Source organism: Ranitomeya imitator, chromosome 2, assembly GCF_032444005.1.
Source record: "Ranitomeya imitator isolate aRanImi1 chromosome 2, aRanImi1.pri, whole genome shotgun sequence".
Lineage (NCBI taxonomy): Eukaryota > Metazoa > Chordata > Amphibia > Anura > Dendrobatidae > Ranitomeya > Ranitomeya imitator.
This window is the reverse complement of record NC_091283.1, coordinates 555328953-555353182: the sequence shown is the minus strand read 5'-3', so window position 1 is coordinate 555353182 and position 24230 is coordinate 555328953. Positions and strand designations below refer to the sequence as shown.

At 44.0% G+C, this 24230-nt stretch overlaps 1 protein-coding gene across 1 annotated transcript in view; it reads left to right on the top strand.

The window, feature by feature from the left end:
* Nucleotides 1-23372, top strand: part of LOC138664937 (fer-1-like protein 4) — a 355430-nt gene extending 332058 nt beyond the window's left edge. Inside the window, exons 40-45 of the mRNA XM_069751990.1 lie at nucleotides 199-284; nucleotides 812-910; nucleotides 14046-14287; nucleotides 19918-20201; nucleotides 22241-22341; nucleotides 23055-23372. Coding sequence (XP_069608091.1) covers nucleotides 199-284; nucleotides 812-910; nucleotides 14046-14287; nucleotides 19918-20201; nucleotides 22241-22341; nucleotides 23055-23235 — 993 coding nt within the window. The 3' untranslated portion in view covers nucleotides 23236-23372. The remainder of the gene's footprint in view (nucleotides 1-198; nucleotides 285-811; nucleotides 911-14045; nucleotides 14288-19917; nucleotides 20202-22240; nucleotides 22342-23054) is intronic.
* The last annotated feature ends 858 nt before the right edge of the window (nucleotides 23373-24230 follow it).

Here is a 24230-nt window from a genome sequence, read left to right as displayed (position 1 = left end):
CCTACGATCACGGCCAGGTCATATCACTGGTCGTGATCGTAGGTAAATCGTATAGTGTGACGGTACCCTTAGTCTATTGGATTAGTATTTGTTACCATGCACAATTAGTCATAGAGTAAACCCTATGAATATAATCTTTCAGAAATACAAGTGTAAAAATTACCACATGCATGACATAAAATCATTTTTATCTTCTAGGGATCCGTTCACATGTGGATTGACATGTTTCCCAATGATGTTCCTGCTCCTCCTCCTGTAAACATTAAACCACGTGAACCAGTTAGGTAAATATGGCAAATGTTTTAGTTTTTCCTTCCTGGTATTGGACAAATAAATAATCAAATTATCTTTTGTCTTTTTTAATTTTATGTATTTTTGAATAAAGTATATATTATTTAAATAAGGTTAAGAACTATGTAAAAAAGTTTGAAATGTGTATTTTTCATACCTCCATTTTTTTTTTTTTCAAATGGATTCTGTTTGTGTTTTTTTGGTGGTGTACTTTTTTCCAGACAGGCGCAAAAAGAAAAAACTGGAGTTAAACACTTTTTTTCACAGGAACTTTGAAAAAATATTCTTTATTCCTTCCAAGAACTATACTCAGAATCAGGGGGCAATCATTACGGGTGGATGAAAGGCGATTCCGACAGATCAATAGGAAAGGGTTGGATGATTTCCTTGATACACATAACATTGCGGGTTATAGTTAATTTAGTGGCAAAATATACAATTGGTGGAGAAAGGTTGAAGTTAATGGACCTACGTCTTTTTTCAACCTATGTAACTATGCAACTATATATATTTTTTTTAGTTACGAGCTACGAGTTATTATTTGGAATACCGATGATGTAATTTTAGATGATGTCAATCCATTCACTGGAGAGCCTTCAAGTGATATCTACGTGAAAGGGTATGTGCTGTATTTCTATTCGCTTCTGAATATCATTTGGCCACTGTATGCTAAATCGCTACCTTTAAGTTATAAACTTCACATCTATCATAATCTATCTATCGATCTGTTTATCTGTATTTGATGTGATGCTTAGCTTTAAAGGGATATTTTTATGTTAGGAAATTGGTATAGTTATTTAGAGAGCATGAAAATAAGCCAAATTGTAATTGACTTGCTTCTTCTATCTGCTGTTCTTTTCCTGAAATGAGAGCTTCTATCGTACATAGTGTACAGCTTATTGCCGATAAGATCAGCCACCAAAGCCTTGTTAAATGTATTCAGAAGACACATTCCAGGCTGGGAAGTTAACTGATAACATCTCAGTCACCTCTCTACAGCCCATTAATTTCTATACATCAGTTAGCTGCTCACCTTCCTCTCCCTCTCAGCTCCTGACAGAGCTACTGTTATCATAAGAAAAAGTAGATAGCATCCAATCCAAAAGTAAATATTTATTCCTCCATCACATAACAATGTGTGACGTCAGAGTAAGACGATAAGAGAGTGGACCCTCTGGGTCACGGTACTGACGCACCCAGGGGCGAGCGAACCCTGAGATGAAAACCCCTATACAGGGATAGTTGGGAGCAAGCCCGAGGGGGACAAGTACCGTAACAGCTGGTGCCAAGAGGGACGGCTCTAAAGGAAGACAGGAGAGGGAGGATGGGAGAAGACAAACTGAACAGTGGGAAAATGGAAGCGGGAAAAAACAAGGAGCGGATAACAGGAGGCAGGACAAAAACAATGGAGAAGACAGGGATTAATAAGAGAAAAGCCTGCAATAGCAGACCAGGCAGGAACGGAATAAAACCGAACCAAACGGGACCAGAAACAGTGTACGAACTGCACACAATAATCAGGCGCCTCCATTAAGGAGGAGACGCCTGATATAGCCAGAGAAAGTACCTGATAGGAGGACCAGAAGCGCGGAAGGGGTTAAGAGGAAGAAGGAGCGCGCGCCCGCGTCCTAAGGCGCATGTGTGGAGCAGGCACAGGATGGGAGAAGGAGGAAGCGCGGACACCACGCCGGAACCCCCGAGCAGCAGGAGGAGGAACCGGCGCAATGCTGAGAACGGCACGCGGAGATGCCACGAGAGGAGCCGGCAGGAGCAGCGGCCGCAGCGCCAGTGAGAGCGGGTATAACAGTACCCCCCCTCTTAAGACTCCCCCCTCCGAGGTTGAGTAAGAATCTCCTCAGAATCCGTGGAGCATTAATGTTCTCCCTAGGTTCCCAAGACCTCTCCTCAGGACCAAACCCCTTCCAATCAATAAGATAGAAGACTCTCCCTCTGACCCTCTTCATAGCCAGAATGTCCCTTACTTCGAAATCCTTATCAATGCAAGAAGGTTGAGGAGAGTCAAGTGGTGCAGAACAGAAACGATTAAGGATGAGAGGTTTCAAGAGCGAGACATGGAAGGCGTTAGGGACTCGGAGCGAAGCCGGCAATCTCAATCTATAGGCCACGTCGTTAATTCGTCCCAAAACTTCGAAGGGACCGATGTATCGAGGACCCAACTTGTAAGAAGGGACTTTCAAACGGATATGTTTAGTCGAAAACCAGACTTTGTCACCAGGACGGTACGGTGGAAGATCTCTTTTCCTCTTATCAGCGTGTCTCTTCATCTGAGCAGCGGCCCGTACGAGCGCCTCCTTGGTCTCTCTCCAAATTTGGGAAAATTCCAAAGAAAGAGCATCCGCTGCAGGTACTCCAGAAGAAGAAGACATAGGAAGAGGTGTTCCCGGGTTAAGACCAGAGACCACAAAAAATGGAGTTTTAGAAGTAGCCTCACTGGAATGATTATTATGGGCGAACTCGGCCCAAGGGAGAAGAGTCACCCAATCATCGTGATGAGCGTTGGTAAAGTTGCGAAGATAGGAAGTCAAAATTTGATTTATCCTCTCCACTTGCCCATTGGTCTGGGGGTGATAAGCGGAGGAAAAATCCAGCGATATGCCTAGGAGCTTACAGAGTGCTCTCCAGAACTTGGAGGTAAATTGAACCCCCCGATCAGACACAATTCGCAGGGGAAGTCCATGTAATCTGAAAATATGCTGGAAGAAAATTTTTGCCAACTCTGGAGCCGAGGGTAGTCCAGGCAAGGGAATGAAATGGGCCATCTTGGAGAAGCGATCCACCACCACAAGGATGGTTGTACACCCAGAGGAGCGAGGCAGATCTGTAACGAAATCCATGGCTATTTGTTGCCAAGGGACTTCGGGAATGGGTAATGGATGTAAGAGACCACAAGGCAATTCTCTAGGTACTTTGTTTCTAGCACAAGTCATGCAGGAGGCTACGAAGTCCGAGACATCTTGTCGTAGAGACGGCCACCAATAATACCGGGAGAGAAGGGCAAGAGTCTTCTTGGTACCGACATGTCCGGCAATCTTGGAAGAATGTCCCCAATGCAATACCTCTGTTCTCTTGTCACACGGGACAAAAGTTCTGCCAGGTGGATCAGAGAGGAGATTTGAGGGAGCTACCATGATGAATTTGGCAGGATCAATAATATGAGAAGAGTCCTCCTCCGTCTCGGGAGATTGCAAGGACCGAGAAAGCGCATCTGCTTTAGAATTCTTGTCTCCGGGTCGAAAATGAAGTTTGAAATCAAAACGAGAGAAAAATAAAAACCATCTGGCTTGCCTGGAATTGAGTCTCTGAGCGGATTGAATGTAGGCTAAGTTCTTGTGGTCAGTGAAAATTATAAAGGGGTGAACGGCCCCCTCCAAAAGATAACGCCATTCTTGCAGGGCCATCTTTATGGCTAGCAATTCTCGATCTCCAATAGAATAATTGCACTCAGCGGGAGAAAATGACTTCGAGAAGAATCCACAAGGAACCAGACGACCAGAGAGAGATCTTTGAGAGAGAACCGCCCCGGCTCCCGAAGAGGAGGCATCCACCTCAAGGATGAAGGGCCTGCTGGCTACAGGTCGATGAAGAACAGGAGCAGAAGCAAAGGCCTGTTTCAAGGTGAGAAAGGCATCTTCAGCCTCCGGAGGCCAAACGTTGGATTTTGCTCCTTTCCGGGTAAGAGCGATGAGAGGTTTAGTTACAGAGGAGAAATGCGGAACAAATTGCCTGTAGTAGTTTGCAAAGCCCAAGAATCGTTGGATGGCCTTAACTCCGATAGGACGGGACCACTTGAGTACGGCAGACAATTTCTCAGGGTCCATCTCCAACCCCCTGTCAGAAATAATGTACCCTAAGAAGGGCAAGGAAGTCTGTTCAAACAAACACTTCTCGATCTTCGCGTAGAGATGATTCTCTCGAAGTCGTTGTAGAACCAGACGAACGCTTCTCCTGTGAGAGGATAAGTCGGGTGAAAAAATAAGGATGTCGTCCAGGTATACCACCACGCAAGAATACAGTAAGTCGCGGAAGATCTCATTCACGAATTCCTGGAAGACTGCTGGAGCGTTACAGAGACCAAAGGGCATGACCAGGTATTCATAATGACCATCCCGAGTGTTGAAGGCGGTCTTCCACTCGTCTCCAGCGCGAATTCGGACCAAATTATAGGCTCCTCGCAAATCTAGTTTGGAAAAAATTCGAGCTCCTCTCAGTCGGTCGAACAGTTCAGAAATCAACGGTAGAGGATATCTATTCTTGACCGTAATGGCGTTCAGGCCTCGGTAGTCTATACAAGGCCGAAGGGATCCATCTTTCTTCCAGACGAAGAAAAAACCGGCTCCCGCTGGGGAAGAGGACTTTCGGATGAAACCCTTAGCCAGGTTCTCCCGGATGTATTCTGACATAGCTAAGGTCTCTGCTGGAGACAAAGGATAGGTTCTTCCCTTAGGAAGGGAAACTCCAGGAATTAGCTCGATAGGGCAGTCATAGGTACGATGTGGGGGAAGAGACTCCGCCTCCTTCTTATCAAAGACATCGGCAAAAGAGTGATAAGCCGAAGGAAGATCTGGAAGATTGACGGGCGCTTGAGGAAGATCGGGACGGGAAACGGACAGCAGACAACGTTCATGACAACCGTGACCCCAGCGGAGTATCTCTCCGGAACGCCAATCCAGAACTGGCTCGTGTGACCTGAGCCAGGGTAGGCCCAAGAGCAGGGCATGAGAAAGATTGGGCAAAACATAAAATGCAATCTTCTCCCGGTGTAGAGCACCAATCTGCATCTCCAACTCGAGAGTAACCATTTTGATGGGAACAGGTAATGGTTTGCCATCCACTGCAGAGATTAAACGCGGGGTCTTAAGAGGAACCACTGGAATCCGAAATTTGTTCACCTCCTCCTCTCGGATGAAATTACCAGCCGCACCCAAGTCCACATACGCCTCCACAGACCTACGCTCAAGACCTAAAAGAATCAAAGCTGAAATAGTTAGGAGAAGAGAGGGATTTGGGTCACCTAGGGAAGCCTCTCTTACCTGACCTAGGTGGAGAAGTTTCCCGGCCTCTATGGACAGGAACGCAGGAAATGATTAACCCCTCCGCAGTAGAGACACAAGCCTTGTGCCAACCTCTCCCTGCGTCGCTGTTCCGACAACCTAACTCGATCCACCTGCATAGGTTCAGGGACGGGAGAAGCGGGAGAAGTGGAAGACCTGACCGGAGGAGAAGCAGGTACCCAGTTGGTTTTAGAGGACCTCCTCTCCCTGACTAATTCCCGAGAACGTTCCTGGAAACGTAAATCAATACGTGTGGCCAGGGATATTAGATCCTCTAAGGTAGTAGGGGTATCCCGACCAGCAAGCTCATCCTTAATCTTGGACGAAAGCCCTCTCCAAAACGCCCCTACTAATGCCTCATTATTCCACCCGAGCTCAGAGGAAAGTGTCCGGAAGCGGATGGCGTATTGCCCAACAGTAAGATTAGCTTGTTGTAGATTAAAGAGGGACTCGGTAGTAGAAGCCACCCGACCTGGCTCATCAAAGACCTTACAAAATGTGTCTAAGAAAACCTGTATGCTGGCAACTACCGGATCATCCCGCTCCCACAAAGGGTTTACCCAAGACAGAGCCTCTCCCTCCAGATGAGACACAATAAAGGCTACCTTAGCACAATCCAAGGGATACTGCTGGGGCAGAAGCTCGAAGTGCAAACGGCACTGATTCAAAAAATCCCGACACAGTTTGGGATCACCACTAAATCTAGGGGGCTTTCCCAAACGAGGAGGAGGTTGAGGTACTGAATCACGCTGGGAGACCGAGGCGGCGGCCGCAGACTGTAGGGAAAGTAGACAGTCGTCAACGGACGCCATATAGGTAAGGATATGGGACTGGGTATCTCGCTGCTGCGCCAGCTCCTGCTGGAGTCCTGCCAGCAGAGGGGTGTTACCAGGATCAGAAGTCTGTAAAGCAGTTAACCGGGAGTCCATAGACTTCATGACGGACATGATCCGGCTCTGATTCTCCCGTAGGAACAACAGCTCTTTCGGAGTTGCTGCAGAGGCACCAGCGGGGTCCATGGCCTGATTATACTGTGACGTCAGAGTAAGACAATAAGAGAGTGGACCCTCTGGGTCACGGTACTGACGCACCCGGGGGCGAGCGAACCCTGAGATGAAAACCCCTATACAGGGATAGTTGGGAGCAAGCCCGAGGGGGACAAGTACCGTAACAGCTGGTGCCAAGAGGGACGGATCTAAAGGAAGACAGGAGAGGGAGGATGGGAGAAGACAAACTGAACAGTGGGAAAATGGAAGCGGGAAAAAACAAGGAGCGGATAACAGGAGGCAGGACAAAAACAATGGAGAAGACAGGGATTAATAAGAGAAAAGCCTGCAATAGCAGACCAGGCAGGAACGGAATAAAACCGAACCAAACGGGACCAGAAACAGTGTACGAACTGCACACAATAATCAGGCGCCTCCATTAAGGAGGAGACGCCTGACATAGCCAGAGAAAGTACCTGATAGGAGGACCAGAAGCGCGGAAGGGGTTAAGAGGAAGAAGGAGCGCGCGCCCGCGTCCTAAGGCGCATGTGTGGAGCAGGCACAGGATGGGAGAAGGAGGAAGCGCGGACACCACGCCGGAACCCCCGAGCAGCAGGAGGAGGAACCGGGGAACTGGCGCAATGCTGAGAACGGCACGCGGAGATGCCACGAGAGGAGCCGGCAGGAGCAGCGGCCGCAGCGCCAGGGAGAGCGGGTATGACACAATGTTTTGACCTGTAATAAATCTTTATCAAGTACAAACAATTACATACTTGGCTGGCTTATAAACTGTGGCTTACAAAAATCCACCAATCGCCATAAAGACCAAACCCACTTACATAAAATATTATGAAAAGTATCAATACATGGGGTATAATCCCACATAATAGTGCATATTAACAATTTATTATGAGATCATTTCTGTACCAAATATTAAGTTCTGTTTTTCTATTGTATCAAATATTTATTTCATGCAATAAAATGCAATTTAATTATTTATAAATCTTTCAATGTGATTTTCTGTTTTTAATTCTTAGATTCTGTCTCTCACAGTAGAGAGCTGTGGGCGCTACTGAAGAGTAGTGAATACTCACTGCCTTCTGTGCGCACAGTCCCAGCGTCGGGAGCAGTGAGTATTCTGGCAGCTGCCCTTCGGCTTGCAAGCAGCACATGATGTCCCTGCCATGCGCTGCTTACAAGCATAAAGCAGCTTCTGGCAATAGGACAAGATGCTGCGAGGGAGCGCCGGGAAGGTAAGTGTAATGTTTTTTTTTTTTAAGGTTTAATGATGGGGCCATGCATACCAGGATTGGGCTGGGGCCAATTATAAGGATGGGTCCATGCATGCCACGACTGGGGTTGGCAGCCAATCATACCAAAATATGGGTGGGCCATGTATACTTGGAGGAGATGAGGGCCCTGCATACCAGGATATGGATGGGGCCATGCATACCAGGATGAGATGGGGGTCTTGCATACCAGGATAGGAATGGGCATGCATACTAGGACGAAATGGGGGCCCTGCATACCAGGATAGGAATGGGCATGCATACTAGAACGAAATGGGGGCCCTGCATACTAAGATAGGGATGGAGCCATGCATACTATGACGAGATGGGGGCCCTGCATACCAGGATAGGGATGAGGGCATTCATTCCTGCCAGGATAGGGATGAGGGGGACCATTCCTACCAGTATAGGGATGAGGTGGCAATACATTCCAGGGTATGGATGATGGGACCATGTGTATCAGGATGGGGATGAGGGAACCATGTATACCAGGATAGGGATATTAAGTACAGAGCTGATCACATTTTTTGCTTCATTTTTTCTTCCTAATTTCCTCCTCTAAAACCTAGATGCGTCTTATGGTCCGGTGTGTCTTATAGTCTGAAAAATATGGTATATTGTTTACATAAAAACATCATGGTGATCAGCCAATCAAAAGATAGCATCCACATAGTCATGTCAGTACTTGTCACAGGAGAGTGTCCACATGACCATAGTCACATGATCGCACCCCAAATGATGCATGAGCACAGGTCAAATGCGTTGGCCGCACGCACAACCAGAGATTGTCACTCACATTGCCAAAGCGGCAGTCACATGATTGCGGCAGATTCAATATCCAAATGATGTAAGGGAGTCACAGAACATCAACCAATCCAGGTCAAAACCTTCATCTATCGTCATTTAGGGCATCCATTATATATGATAATCTATAGCAACCTTCAAAATATAATTACAAAAAATACATTTTTATACAAATCAGAGTGAGGAAGAAAAAGTTAAGAGGAGGAGTCAAAGCACAGACATAGCAACAAACACATATGTATTCTTGTTCAAAATTCAGTTGCATCCGCCAAACTCAATCCCCACACCTCATTCCAACACCATCTCAGCTTTGCAGAAAGGAAAAACCATCTATAAACAAAAACCATCACAATATTAAAAGCACATACTGATGAGACAGGAACTAAAGAGGGAGTCTAAGACAAAGAATAATGTAAATTATATTCAATATTCAAACCTTTAGGCTGTAAAGTCCCTAACTCAAAATTCCATCCCAATTCCTTTTCTTAAAAAGCTAGTCTGTCCCCATCTCTTCTTTGTACAATGCCAGTTATCCAAAAAATGTTTTGGAACAGGCAAATCGGTGAGTCCAGTCCTGATAGATAGTACTTTTATGCTTACCCTGATCTCTATTGTGGTCTCCTCAACATTCCCACAGGAAATCATGCATACAACAAAACTCGATGAGCATGTATATCTCTCTTTAAGTAAATATTTCTTCCCAATATAGAGATGATAAAATGAGTCTCCCTTGATCATATTAGTTCATCATGCACGAACCAGGCAGGGCAAATTCTCTAACCCTGGAGAGCTGTGTCATTTGTAATGATACCTTAGATGTACCAAAATCTGATTTAACTATGCGGCCTGGTCTATAGGAAAGAAGGGTCTGCAAAGAGAAATCCAATAACGATGGTAGACCCCTATGTAACAAGGGCCAATGTCTATTCAAAATGCCCACTATTCATCCACTGGCCAGGCAATATGTTGGCTGCAGTTTATAAGACTGACTACAGTCATGTGGACGCTCTCCTGTGATGCGTGCTGACTGGGGCATGTCCTTGGTTATGTGCGATCGATACAGATGTTATGGATGTTATCAGTAGCAATGATAGGGACAGTGTTACATGACAACTTGATTCCTGTGGATCATTGGATGACAGAGGATAAGTCGTGGATATGCCTCCATATTTTGATTTTGGTGCGTTCATTTGGAACAATTCTATTGACTCTACATAAAGGGCTGTTTATATAATCATGATCTACTTTGGTAGGATTGGCCTTTTGTAAAAATGGCTATGTGGATATTACATTTTAATTGGCTGATCACTATGATTTTGATGTTGTTATGATGTTTTTATGTAAACAATATGTATATAAAGAATTAAGGGAATTATTTATTTTCATTTTATCTCATAATATGTTGTTACTATGCACTACTATGTGGGATAATACCCCCTGTATTGATACTTTTTGTAATTGTTATATTTTAAATAAGTGGGTATGGTCTTCTTGGTGAATTTTTGTAAGCCACACTATATATACAGTAAGCTAGACATGTATGTAATTGTTTGTACTTGATAAATACCTATTACAGGTCGAAACGGTGTTATGTGATGGCGGAATAAACATTGACTTTTGGAATTCATCACCCTGGATTGGACGAGGTCTGCTTTCTCTTAGGGTACCGTCACACAGTGCCATTTTGATCGCTACGACGGTACGATCCGTGACGTTCCAGCGATATCCATACGATATCGCTGTGTCTGACACGCAGCAGCGATCAGGGATCCTGCTGAGAATCGTACGTCGTAGCAGATCGTTTGGAACTTTCTTTCGTCGCTGGATCTCCCGCTGTCATCGCTAGATCGGTGTGTGTGACACCGATCTAGCGATGCGTTCGCTTGTAACCAGGGTAAACATTGGGTTACTAAGCGCAGGACCGCGCTTAGTAACCCGATGTTTACCCTGGTTACCAGCGTAAATGTAAAAAAAAACAAACAGTACATACTTACATTCCGGTGTCCGCCAGGTCCCTTGCCATCTGCTTCCCGCACTCACTGACTGCCGGCCGTAAAGTGAAAGCAGAGCACAGCGGTGACGTCACCGCTGTGCTGTGCTTTCACTTTACGGCCGGCAGTCAGTGAGTGCGGGAAGCAGACGGCAAGGGACAGACACCGGAATGTAAGTATGTAATGTTTGTTTTTTTTTACGCTGGTAACCAGGGTAAACATCGGGTTACTAAGCGCGGTCCTGCGCTTAGTAACCCAATGTTTACCCTGGTTACCCGGGGACCTCGGCATCGTTGGTCGCTGGAGAGCTGTCTATGTGACAGCTCTCCAGCGACCACACTACGACTTACCAACGATCACGGCCAGGTCGTATCGCTGCTCGTGATCGTTGGTAAATCGTATAGTGTGACGGTACCCTTATGCTGCTATTTCTCCAAGTGGGTTCCTTGGTTTTTTGAATGAGAGTCCAGCCTAGTGAGTGCAGTCAGTTACTTCTTTTACTCAGATAGCAACTGTTAGGGTATGTTTCCACGGTCAGGATGGCCGGCGGTATCGCCGGAGCGGCTTAGCCGCTCTGCGGTAGCCCCGCCCCCTTTCTGGGACGCGATGATGCCGGATGTGTTCACAGCACACATCCGGCATCATCGCTCCCCACCATAGGGCCCTGTGCTATATCTTGCGGCGACGCAGCGTCACCGCAAGATATACGGACATGCTGCGATCTGAAAAGATGCGCAGCATGTCCGGAGTCGCAGGGCCGCCGCGTGCGTGTTACCACGCATAGTGGAGACGGGATTTCATTAAATCCCCTCCACTATGCTGTAACATCTGGACGCTGCGTGTCTGACGCTGCGGCTCTATGCAGCGTCAGACACGCAGCGTTTCCTGATCGTGGAAACAGACCCTTATCAGCCCTGCAAAATCACCAGGCTCAATCATCAGCATTTCCCAAAGCAGTTCTCCTGAAGACTGCTCATTCAAAGTCATTGTTATCTCTATTTGCAAATACAGCGATAACAGTGTAGACATCAGAAGGGGCATTGACAGACCATTAATGTGTCACAGTAGCATAAGAAGAAGCTACCAAACCAGATCCATCACATAAGGAAAAGTGCAAAAGGAAAAAACAGGAAAACTCTGTGCCGCTCAAGATGCAACTTTAAGAATAACCCTTTAAGCCTCCCCATACACTTTAGATAGCTGTTTATCAAACAATGTTTTGGCCGATTGATCTTGCCCAACTGTTCCATATACACTATCTTTTCTATGAGGGATACACTGCCAGACATTTTTGGAATGACTTATCTCTTAGAGAACAAAAGGGTCAGCAATCCAAAATTGGGCATCTCAGATCGATGTCTCCCCTATCATCATCTGCCCCCAAACATTTGACTGTCAGTTGAACCTACAATTGGTGGGCTCTTCTGATGCTAGCCTAATGTGTGTTGGGACCTTCACGAGTTATTGCCATCTTCCTAAATGGATATTGTTGAATTGTGCTCCTCAAAAAAACTTACTATTTATTCTCATTTGAAGCTGTTCTTGAGTAGTAACAATTTACTTTTGTTTACAGTTTATTGCCTAGGAAACTGACCACCGCTGCTGTCTAGCTTGTAAACATTGCACTCTGCAAGGTTAGCCATCACTGCAAGGCAGCAAAGGTGGATGGTCACCTAGGCAACAAGTTGTATATACAGGTCCTTCTCAAAAAATTAGCATATAGTGTTAAATTTCATTATTTACCATAATGTAATGATTACAATTAAACTTTCATATATTATAGATTCATTATCCACCAACTGAAATTTATCAGGTCTTTTATTGTTTTAATACTGATGATTTTGGCATACAACTCCTGATAACCCAAAAAACCTGTCTCAATAAATTAGCATATTTCACCCATCCAATCAAATAAAAGTGTTTTTTAATAACAAACAAAAAAACCAACAAATAATAATGTTCAGTTATGCACTCAATACTTGGTCGGGAATCCTTTGGCAGAAATGACTGCTTCAATGCGGCGTGGCATGGAGGCAATCAGCCTGTGACACTGCTGAGATGTTATGGAGGCCCAGGATGCTTCAATAGCGGCCTTAAGCTCATCCAGAGTGTTGGGTCTTGCGTCTCTCAACTTTCTCTTCACAATATCCCACAGATTCTCTATGGGGTTCAGGTCAGGAGAGTTGGCAGGCCAATTGAGCACAGTAATACCATGGTCAGTAAACCATTTACCAGTGGTTTTGGCACTGTGAGCAGGTGCCAGGTCATGCTGAAAAATGAAATCTTCATCTCCATAAAGCATTTCAGCCGATGGAAGCATGAAGTGCTCCAAAATCTCCTGATAGCTAGCTGCATTGACCCTGCCCTTGATGAAACACAGTGGACCAACACCAGCAGCTGACATGGCACCCCACACCATCACTGACTGTGGGTACTTGACACTGGACTTCAGGCATTTTGGCATTTCCTTCTCCCCAGTCTTCCTCCAGACTCTGGCACCTTGATTTCCGAATGACATGCAAAATTTGCTTTCATCAGAAAAAAGTACTTGGGACCACTTAGCAACAGTCCAGTGCTGCTTCTCTGTAGCCCAGGTCAGGCGCCTCTGCCGCTGTTTATGGTTCAAAAGTGGCTTTACCTGGGGAATGCGGCACCTGTAGCCCATTTCCTGCACACGCCTGTGCACGGTGGCTCTGGATGTTTCCACACCAGACTCAGTCCACTGCTTCCTCAGGTTCCCCAAGGTCTGGAATCGGTCCTTCTCCACAATCTTCCTCAGGGTCCGGTCTCCTCTTCTCGTTGTACAGCGTTTTCTGCCACATTGTTTCCTTCCAACAGACTTACCATTGAGGTGCCTTGATACAGCACTCTGGGAACAGCCTATTTGTTGAGAAATTTCTTTCTGGGTCTTACCCTCTTGCTTGAGGGTGTCAATGATGGCCTTCTTGACATCTGTCAGGTCGCTAGTCTTACCCATGATGGGGGTTTTGAGTAATGAACCAGGCAGGGAGTTTATAAAAGCCTCAGGTATCTTTTGCATGTGTTTAGAGTTAATTAGTTGATTCAGAAGATTAGGGTAATAGGTCGTTTAGAGAACATTTTCTTGATATGCTAATTTATTGAGACAGGTTTTTTGGGTTATCAGGAGTTGTATGCCAAAATCATCAGTATTAAAACAATAAAAGACCTGACAAATTTCAGTTGGTGGATAATGAATCTATAATATATGAAAGTTTAATTGTAATCATTACATTATGGTAAATAATGAAATTTAACACTATATGCTAATTTTTTGAGAAGGACCTGTATATATATATGTATATATATATATATATATATATATATATATATATATATATATATATATATATATATATATATATATATAAAGTGTTAATATCTCAACAATGGCTGTGAATTTTAATAAACAGTAAACTGTATAAGTGCTTGTTTAAACAAGCAGTATCCAATAACACTCACATATGGAGATGGGTATAGCCATTTAGGATCTCAGGGCATCAGCAAGGCAACCAAAAGCTCTAACCAATGAGCATCTGTTGAGTTACGTCATATCATATACAATTAGTTATAATAATAACATCACTTTTGTAGATGGATAAGAGGCTTAGATGGAGAAAAGCAGGAAACCGATGTACATTTTAATTCTCTCACCGGTGAAGGAAATTTCAACTGGAGGTTTGTGTATCGGTTTGACTATCTTCCCACCGAGAAAGAGATCACATACAAAAAGAAAGAGTCCTTCTTTTCCTTAGAAGAGTCTGAATTCAGAGAACCAGCGGTACTTGCCCTCCAAGTTTGGGATTACGATCGTATATCTGCCAATGATTTCTTAGGTATGTAGCCATTTTTACACTTTGATATTTAGAGACTGGATATTTAGAGACTGGTCTCAAGTGTAATATTATAAATATGGGGCTGTAACACCTATAGTTAAGGACGCAGTCCCATCAAAGTTTTTATCCTTCTAATATATTGCAATCACCATATTATTACTTACAATTGCTTATTTTGCCTTTCTACACAGCTAATTCTTCTGTTTTCTATTAGGTTTATGACATCACATGTTTAAAAACTGGCTATCTGAATCTTTGTAAGGTCTATGTAGAAACAAGAGCTCAATTTTCTCTGCATGACTCAAGAGTCACTGCAAAAGTCCCCGACAGGAGGAGGAACAGAGCAGCTGGGTCAGGAGTTGAGAAGGGGAATGATTTTTGTCAGGAAAAGAGACTTTTTCTACATATAGCAGAGAAAAGCGAAGAATTAGCTGGGTAGACAGTCAAAATGAGCAATTGTAAGTACACGATCCTATATAATACAATGATTGAAATGTATTAGGAGGGTAAAACTTTGATGGGAGTGCTTCTGTAAGAATGAAGTAATCCCTTTCTTTGTCAAGATGTATTAAAACATTCTGGTCAAAGAGTAGAGTTGGAGACTATGTTTGTCTAATCTCCTTCAAACAAAATAAATGTGCATGGTGTATTAAGCACAGTTGGTCTTAAGGGTTTCTGACCTAGGCACCCTCACAGCTGCCCTATTGCTTTACCCAGATCCAAGATACTCCATATCATGTATGTCCTCCTTCTCTTTTACACTGGGACACTATGATAGCTGGTCAGTTCAATATGTGCACGAGGTTGTCATTGTAGTTGTGATTGAAATGCTATTGTTTGAAGACACCATGACAGGGACGAAGGATGTTGTTATAGGTGTACTGTGACTCCATTATGTGAGCATTGTGGCTGCATAGCACTGTTATGGCATATCTGTGACTAACAAGCTATTTACTTTTGTGCTGTGATTGAAATGCTCTGTACTTAGAATACTGTGATTGGGAGGGTTCTGTTATATGATCATCGTGACTGGAGAACTGCTGTTTGGCATTACCAATAAGGTATAAAGGTACCGTATTTGGAGATAGAACAACTTACTGTCACTGGCTCTTATATGGGAGAATAATCAAAAAATCTTATAAAACAAACATTGCAACTGAAAAATGATATGGCCAATGATTCTTGGTTTCAATTACGGTATATCAGCTTCTTGTTCTTATGACCCATCCTTTGCCATCACCCACTAATTAAGGGGAACCTACTAGACGATTCATGCTGGCATGGTTTTGAAGTTGATTGTTAATGACCTTGTGGTTTTGTGGCCGCTGCCATCTGCAAAATCATGTGAGCACTAATCATAAGTTTGAAAAATATGCTGATTTGTGGCTTTAAAGAGAACTTGCCTTGTGAAAACTGCAATCAACCTGCATGGCATTAATCAGCAGGTTAATAGTATTCTGAAACTGCCTTGAACCAACACTTTGAAAACTTTATTCCTCCCAGCAGCATTCCGGTTTCAGTTACTGGACCAAAGCCGGCGCTGGTTCAGTCAACACTCTATGCATTGAGAGCAGCAGCAGAAACTGCACCCCAGGCCCTGACTGACAGCTCACTCAGCATTAAGGCTGGCTGTCAGTCAGTCTCAGAGGCTCAGATAGCCTAGTTTTTACATCAGTATTAGTGATGAGCAATCACTAAAATGCACGGATGCTCATTACTCGAATCGAGCAATTCCTAATGCTCGGATACTTGTTTCAAGTAACGAGTATATTAGGAGTCAATGGGAAATCTGAGCATTTTTCCGGCAGGCAAAGAGGTCTGAGGGGTAGTGAAAATGTTGCAACGGAATGGAAAATATGTTGAATGGAAGGAGAACAGCATGGGGAAAGACCCTTGTAAGTATCTCTGATTATTACATTTTTTCCTGTGTAATGACTTGTACATAAGGCAAAACTTAAAAGGATAAAAATAAATAATGTAAGTAAACCAAAACTGAAATTTTTAATAAAAAATCTGAAATTTCAGTGTAATTTATGAAGGAAGTAAGAATTGCCAAAAATTAGATGGACAAGGGACTCAGATACACCATGTACTAGACATAGAGGAAGGCCTCATACACATACTGTTCAAATTGTCATATAGTGGTACTCCTACAGTCATAAAAGCTATGCACACAGTGCAAAGCCTGCCAAAACTTACAAGTAGGGTCAGCCATACAACCTTGATGGCACAAACTGCAGTGCCTCATTCAAATATTAAGAAAGTGTAGTTGTGGTACTCCTACACTCATAAAGGCTCAGCACACAGTGCAAAGCCAGAAAATAAGTATATGCAGGGTCATCCATACACCCTTGAAGACAACTGGAGGGCCTCATTCAAATATTAAGAAAGTGTAGTTGTGACACATCTACACTCATAAAGTGTACAAAGCCTGCCAAAAATTACAAGTAGGGTCATCCATAGACCCTTGAAGGCAACAACTAGAGGGCCTCATTCAAATATTGTGAACAAAGTGTAGTTGTGGTACTCCTACACTTATTAAAACTCTGCACATAGTGCAAAGTCAGAAAAAAATGTAAGCAGGGTAATCCCTAATCCCTTGAAGGCGGCAACTGGAGGGCTTAAAAACACTTTTTGCTCTATTTTCATCTGGTAGCTGGTGGTGTGTAAAAGTCAGGGCTAATCCAGGCTTTCTTAATAGTGAGCCTGTACTGCTGTATTTCCCGTGACCCTTGCGTTATATTCATCTTTGCCAAAAAAAGAGTACTGACTGTTCACCTTGCTAGACCCATGCTACAAGGAGAACTTTGCATCTTTTATTCCAGAGCCGGAGAGGTCCTCTAAAATGGGGCTATACCACAAGGCTATTGTGGAGAATAGGTTGAAAGAATTCCCATCAGACAACATTAGTGGCAGGGGGAAAGCTTCGGTGTGCACCCAAGGAGGAGAGGCAAGGGAGACATACATCAGTTACAGCAGAAGCATGGGTACGCTGTCAAAGACTTGTGCCAATTTCATGACACCCTCCCAGCGTTTCGTCCCTGATGAGCGGGTATTTTGACAAGGAGGGAAAGGTTTTTAAAGATGGTCAAGCAATACCTGGCAAACCAAACCTGCGTACTCCCTAATTCCTCGGTGACCTTCCACTACTGGATCTCAAAGCTGGACACTTGACATTAGCTATCCCTCTATACCTTGGAGGTGTTGTGCTGCCTTGCCAATAGCATCTTGTCTGAGTGGAATTTTAGTGCCACTGAGGGAGAGAGACAACAGACAGGCTCTTTTGCCTGTCAACAGAAAATGCTGACAGAATGACTCTCCATCCTCCTCCTACTCCTCCCTCTCTTCCTCCTCAATCCCCTCCTCAGCTCATCCATGTAGGATAGACATGACAGAACTTGCGTGGGTACGTACTAGCATCTGTTTTGCTAGCATGTTCCTCCTCCTGCTCCTCATTGTTACCCAATCCATGCTGACCAGATAAGATGAGGCTGGGCTGGGTACTATCTCCCTGTCTCATGTCTTCCTCCATCTCCATCTGGTCCGCATGCAAAGCAATATCTGTAATTGTGAGCAGTGCATGTTTAAGTAGGTACAGAAGCATCATCGCTGCTCACCATCTTTGTGGAGTCCTCAAAGTCTTGGAGAATCGAACAAATGTCAGACATCTATGCCCATTCTTCACTTATTATATGCGGAGGCTGATCAGAATACTGAAGGGTGTGTTAGAGCTGATATTCCATAACTGGCCTGTGTTGCTCACAAAGCCTTGCCAGCATGTGCAAGTCGTACACCAGCTGGTGAGCTGGCACTTCCATGTGCTGCTGCATTACTGCCAGAACGGTTTACGCTATAGCTGACTTTTGGAAATGGGCACTCACGTAACGTACCTTGACAAGTAGCTCTGGAAAATCTAGTTGTTTTCAGAAACTTCTAAACCACTAAGTTGAGCATGGTACATGTATGAGCTTTACAAGCTTCACAGCCACCACCAGGTTACGGGCATTATCACACAGGACCATGCCTGGTTGTAGGTTCAGTGGTGAGAGCCACAGATCTGTCTGGTCTGTTATACCTTTCAACAAGTCTGCGGTGTTGTGCTGTTTGTCTCCTAAACAAATTAGCTTCAGCAAAGCCTGTTGCTGCTTTGCTGAGGCAGTGCTGCAGAGCTTCCAGCTAATGTGTATGACAAATCGGAGATGGTGGATGAAAAAAAGTAGGAGGGGGTACAGAAACTGGCATAAGAGGTGGAGGAAACCCTGATAGAAGTAGGGTCAGCAATCCTCAGCATTGGAAGCACATATGCCGTGCCAGGATCGGGCCCAGCCTCGACAAGGTTCACCCGGTGTGCCGTCAGGGAAGTGTAGCATCCCTGGCCACAAAAGCTTGTCCACGTGCCGGTCGTTAAGTAAACCATCCCAGTAACTGCGTTGTTAAAGGCACGGGTGATGTTCTTGACACATGCTGGTTCAAGGCAGGGATGCCACACCGGGAAAAATAGTGGTGGCTGTTGACCAAGTAACGAGGGACAACTGCCGCCATGAGTTGGTGGAAATCCTCCTTGTCCACAAAGCTTACATGACATTTCCACGAGCAAGCAGCTTTCTTTTTCATTGCAAGGCCTGGGGTAGGGATAGCTGAACGCTGTCCTAGGACAAGGACTCGGACATGCATGATGATGGTACCTCAGAATGTGCAAGGACAGGTGCTGGGCTGGAGGCATCTGCATCTGTATCAGTGTCATGGACAAGGGATTGGCAAGCACCTAGCACAAGGGAGGAGACAGTGACAGTGGTGTCACACGAAGACACCAATTGTGGACTCAGGCGTTTGACCCTCCGAGTTGGGTGCTTGATCATGCTGGTGGTGGTTAGGCTCTGGGTGGTCATCCCCTGCTGATCTTGGCATAGCACAGGTTGCATATGACCAATTTTTTTATCCCAGAACTTTCTTTGAAAAAGTCTCAAACTGGGAACACCTAACTCTTTGATAGAAGAAATTCACGAGTGTCGGTGCTCTGCGGAACAGTTGCACGCCTTCTCACTCTGGTCACCACACTGCCTCTTCCTACCTGTTTTGGTGCTGCCATTCCCTCCCCCTCGGGGCTTATATCCTCACTCTGCATACCAGCTTCCCAGGGTGGGTCAGTAACTTGATGAATTAACAACAACAAGACTTATTGGACACTGTGTCTTATCATCATCTACCTCCTACCTTTAAGCAGCGTCGGTCCCCTCTGACCGAATACCACAGGTGGCATCACAAACACAAACTTTATTCAAAGCCCCTTTAAAGACTTTCCCCAGGGCCATGGACCGGGTTGCCGTCACCGTGACACATCCCTTTAAGTACTGGACCTGTTACCGAGTATCTCACTGTCCTGGCGGGCGACTCAGGGGCATGGCTACACAAAGCAGCAGTACTACATAGCACAAGACACCTAGTCCTCTAGTGATAATCCCCTGATAATTTAAACGTTTTTAACAGTTTTATTGAAACACATCCTAGTAAGTGACACATCATTGGAATCAGGGTCTCAGCCTCTACATCATGTAGCTCTCAGATGATTACATAGCAAAAACCGATTACCTTCAATGCTATAAAAATAAAAATCATGTTTTTTGTTGCAGGTTCATTTGAATTTAAATTAAGTGATATGGTGCGAGGGGCAAAAACAGCTCACCAGTGCACCATCAAAATGGCCAAAGACAAAGCCATGCCGCGCTTCTCTATCTTTAGAAACAAGCGTATGAGAGGGTGGTGGCCTTTTGTCAAACTAAAGAGCGAAGAAGATGAAGAGAGGGAGGAAAGAGAGGCCGAGGATAAAAAGAAGAAAAAGAAAAAAAAGAAAAAAAATGTAAAACTGGAGGATGTGCAGTACAGTGATTCAAGTGGGAATACGTACATCCTGGCAGTAAGTCAATTGATGTAGAAGAGAGAATAAATGCATTTTATATATTTACAATATAATATTTATAAACAAATTTCATGGTTAGAAAACTAGCATAGTTTTACAAAATGTTTATGACTTCTTAAAGGGAACCTGTCACCCCCAAATCGAAGGTGAGCTAAGCCCACCAGCATCAGGGGCTTATCTACAGCATTCTGGAATGTTGTAGATCAGAGGTGTCAAACTGCATTCCTTGAGGGCCGCAAACAGGTCATGTTTTCAGGATTTCCTTGTATTGCACAGGTGATAATTTAATCACCTGCACAGAATGATTCCAGCACCTTGTGCAATACAAGGAAATCCTGAAAACATGACCTGTTTGCGGCCCTCGAGGAATGCAGTTTGACACCTCTGCTGTAGATAAGCCCCCGATGTATCCTGAAAGATGAGAAAAAGAGGTTAGATTATACTCACGCAGGGGTGGTCCCAGTACGATGGGTGTCTCGGTTCGGGGCCTCCCATCTTTATAGGATGATGTCCTCTTCTGGTCTTCATGCTGCTGCTCCGGCACAGGCGTACTTTATCTGCACTGTTGAGGGCAGAGCAAACTACTGCAGTGCGCAGGTGCCGGAAAGGTCAGAGAGGCCCAGTGCCTGCGCACTGCAGTACTTTGCTCTGTCCTCAACAGGGCAGACAATGTGCGGCGGAGCCGCAGCGTGAACACAAGAAGAAGACGTCATCGTAAGAAGATGGGAGGCCCCGGACCGCGACGCCTATCGATCCGGACCGCAGTGGGACCGCCCCTGGGTGAGTATAATCTAACCTCTTTTTCTCATCTTTCAGGATACATCGGGGGCTCATCTACAGCATTCCAGAATGCTGTAGATAAGCCCCTGATGCCAGTGGGCTTAGCTCACCTTCGATTTTGGGGGTGACAGGTTCCCTTTAAAGGGAACCTGACAGCATGAATCAGAAAGCATTCTGACGACTAGCCATACTGAGAGCCCTGCTGCCAGGAGGAAATGCACTTTGGAGTCAGCTGTTAGTTTCGGGGGGCGAGGTTACAACCATTTCTCTCTATACACAGAATGGTGACTGAAACGTGCTGGTGCCGCCCCTATGACTGAACACTGCACGGGGGAATAAAGGTAATTTTCTCCTGGCAGAGGGGCTCTCAGTCGGGCACCGCATGGTGTCAGAATGCTATTAATCAAAGTAGATGGTTTGTCGTTTATTCTTGGACAGTAAAATATTTCAAATCTATAATTTAATCTAAAAACCTGTTACTCGTAGAGCGTACAGAACGTAGCCACAAGAGTGCAATTAATCTTGATTACCGTAAAACATTTCACCAGTTCTGTTGCTTTTCTAATCTTTATCCTTCCATCATTCAGCATTTTTAGGTTGATGTTATTTTATTTAGACAATTTTAAATTCATTTTCTGTGCCATTTTTAAGTCCCATAGATACTTATAGGGAATGTTTGGGTCGAAAGACCTGCAGCCAGTCCGTAAATTGTGGTCCACACTATGACTACAAAATACGGATGTGGGAATCTAGGCTTTACATGCTTTTGGATATGAATCTGGGCCAAACGGCAGGGGAGAAAGCACAAAGAAATTACTCAGTTAATGAATTTTAACTGCAACATTTTTTTGACTTGGGAAAAAAATGATAAAAATGCCAGGAAAAAGCTACAAGCAGTTTTCTTCCAGTTGCCTATTTGTCATAGTTATATTTTCGAGAACAGGTTAAATTATACAAAAGTAGACTCTTTAAAAAACAAAAGGTCAGAACAAAGCTTGAAAAAATAAGTAAATGTTTGCTGCGCAATAAAATACAAAACAGGGGAATGACTTCTTCTTAGCCAGGACTTTGTGTAGAGGGAGATAGATGATGAGTGGCCAACAGCGATACATCAACTGCAGACAGCGGCACTAGGATCCAGCAGTGTCATCACCCAGGCGTCAGGCACATTCCTAGGAAGTAACGGATTTCTCCTTTATTATGAGGATAATGTAGGACTGGACCATTTCAGTAAATTCCTGGTTGTCTGCTTGCAGGGGAAAGTTGAAGCAGAATTTCAGCTGGTGACAGTGGAGGAGGCAGAAAAGAGCCCAGTGGGATTGGGGCGCAAGGAACCAGAACCTCTAGAGAAGCCAAAGTAAGACATGTTTTAGTGATTTCCATGACATGTTTCGTTTCACAACGGCTAACAGCGCACAAAATGTAAAGCGTACCTCACCTTTAACATTAAAAACCATTATGACCAGGACTCTGCATTGTTTTTCTAAATCACTGGCAAAGCACCGCCTAAAGTTTGTTCTGTAGACTACGCGAAACAAACAGCTTCAACGCCAGAGCGAGCGCTGTAAAATCATATGACATTCATCCCAGCACTAAAGAGGGTAACCTGGAAGCAGACGGACTCTACTTAAAGGGATATTCCCATCTCCAAGATCCTATCCAAATATGTAGTAGGTGTAATAATAATTAATCCCTTATGTGCAGATATTGTAGGGCCTTAGGTATCTATGGTTACAACCGCTAGCAACTAGCTATATAAGTGGTCGGAACCATAGATACCTAAGGTCCTGCAATGCCTGCACATAAGGAAAGAGACATAACCAATCAGAAAAACTATATTACATTTCTAATTGGAGGAATGTGCTAATATTATAATTATTATTATTACACTTACTACATATTGGGATATGATCTTGGAGATAGGAATACCCCTTTAATTTTGTGCAGCCCACAGCACAGACTTTGAGTGGTTAGAGTTTTCAACAAAAACCACTAATTGAGTGATGTAAAATTTACACTGTTGTGTAAAAAATGTACGCACTATATAACATATGTATTTTTATTCTACAGTCGTCCAAAAACATCATTCAACTGGTTTGTGAACCCACTGAAAACATTTGTCTTCTTCATCTGGAAGAAATATAAGAAGTACATTATTGCTCTGCTCATCATCGCCATTCTCACCATCTTCTTGGTCCTCATTCTATACACAATGCCGGGATACATCAGTGAGAAGATTATTAATGGCTAGGCATCGTCCGTAAATCATCTGGCTGTCACCTGAATATACAGAATTATTTTATGTAAAGGAGATGTGTGCTGTCAGTTTACATAGCCACACTGCCGCATGTAATACACCCAGCACAATCCCATGCCCTCAAAAACAAATCGCAGATCATATTTCCACAATGAAAAATTGATATCAAATTATTTAAATCCAGGATCGTTGCTAATTCTGAATTTATCTATGCATTGTATTAATCATAAATACGGCAGTGGCATATATTGTACTACCTGGTTAGGGAGTTGTGTGCGCCTTGTATATAAGTGTAGTCGAACTGCTTACATATTTGCAAAGATTTATAATATTTTCCACAAGCACTTTAAGACTTTTTTTTTAGGATTTTCTATAGGATCATTGGCTAACTTTTCTTAACTTTTGAGAATGATCTCTTAGGTAAAGGATGTGGCCGGAAGCTGCATTTGCTAAAGTTCTTCTGAAATGGCTCTCACATATATTTGCAGCACTCATTCATTTTCAGGACATGAGAAAATTCTAATAAATAAGGTTTTCTTACTGGGAGGTTGAATTCTATTAATGCAAATGTGCCAGCTATTACTTTCATCAAGTTAGCTGCTTCAACTATATGTATGTGAAACGCCATTGATTGTCTAGAATGTCAAAACACGCAGTGCCTGCGCCATCTGCAGCGTGCCAGAGGGCATTACATATTACAACACATCAGAGGTTATAGATTTCTATATATTGTAGGGATTTCACTCACTCAGCTGCGACGGCTGACACTCAGGAGACGTGTTCCTTTAAAGTTCACTGGGTTTATTGCTTCATAAACCATGTTGCAAACAACAGAAAACAAATAGCCTTTGGTTCAGGTAAAGAAAAACAAGTGTCCAGTTCATCCGGCTCAGTCCTGAAGCCGTAACACACTCAGGAGGGTTTCACCTCCACACATCTCTGCTGTGTAAAGGATTAGCCAGTCTTATAAAGAGCTAACCCCACCCAGT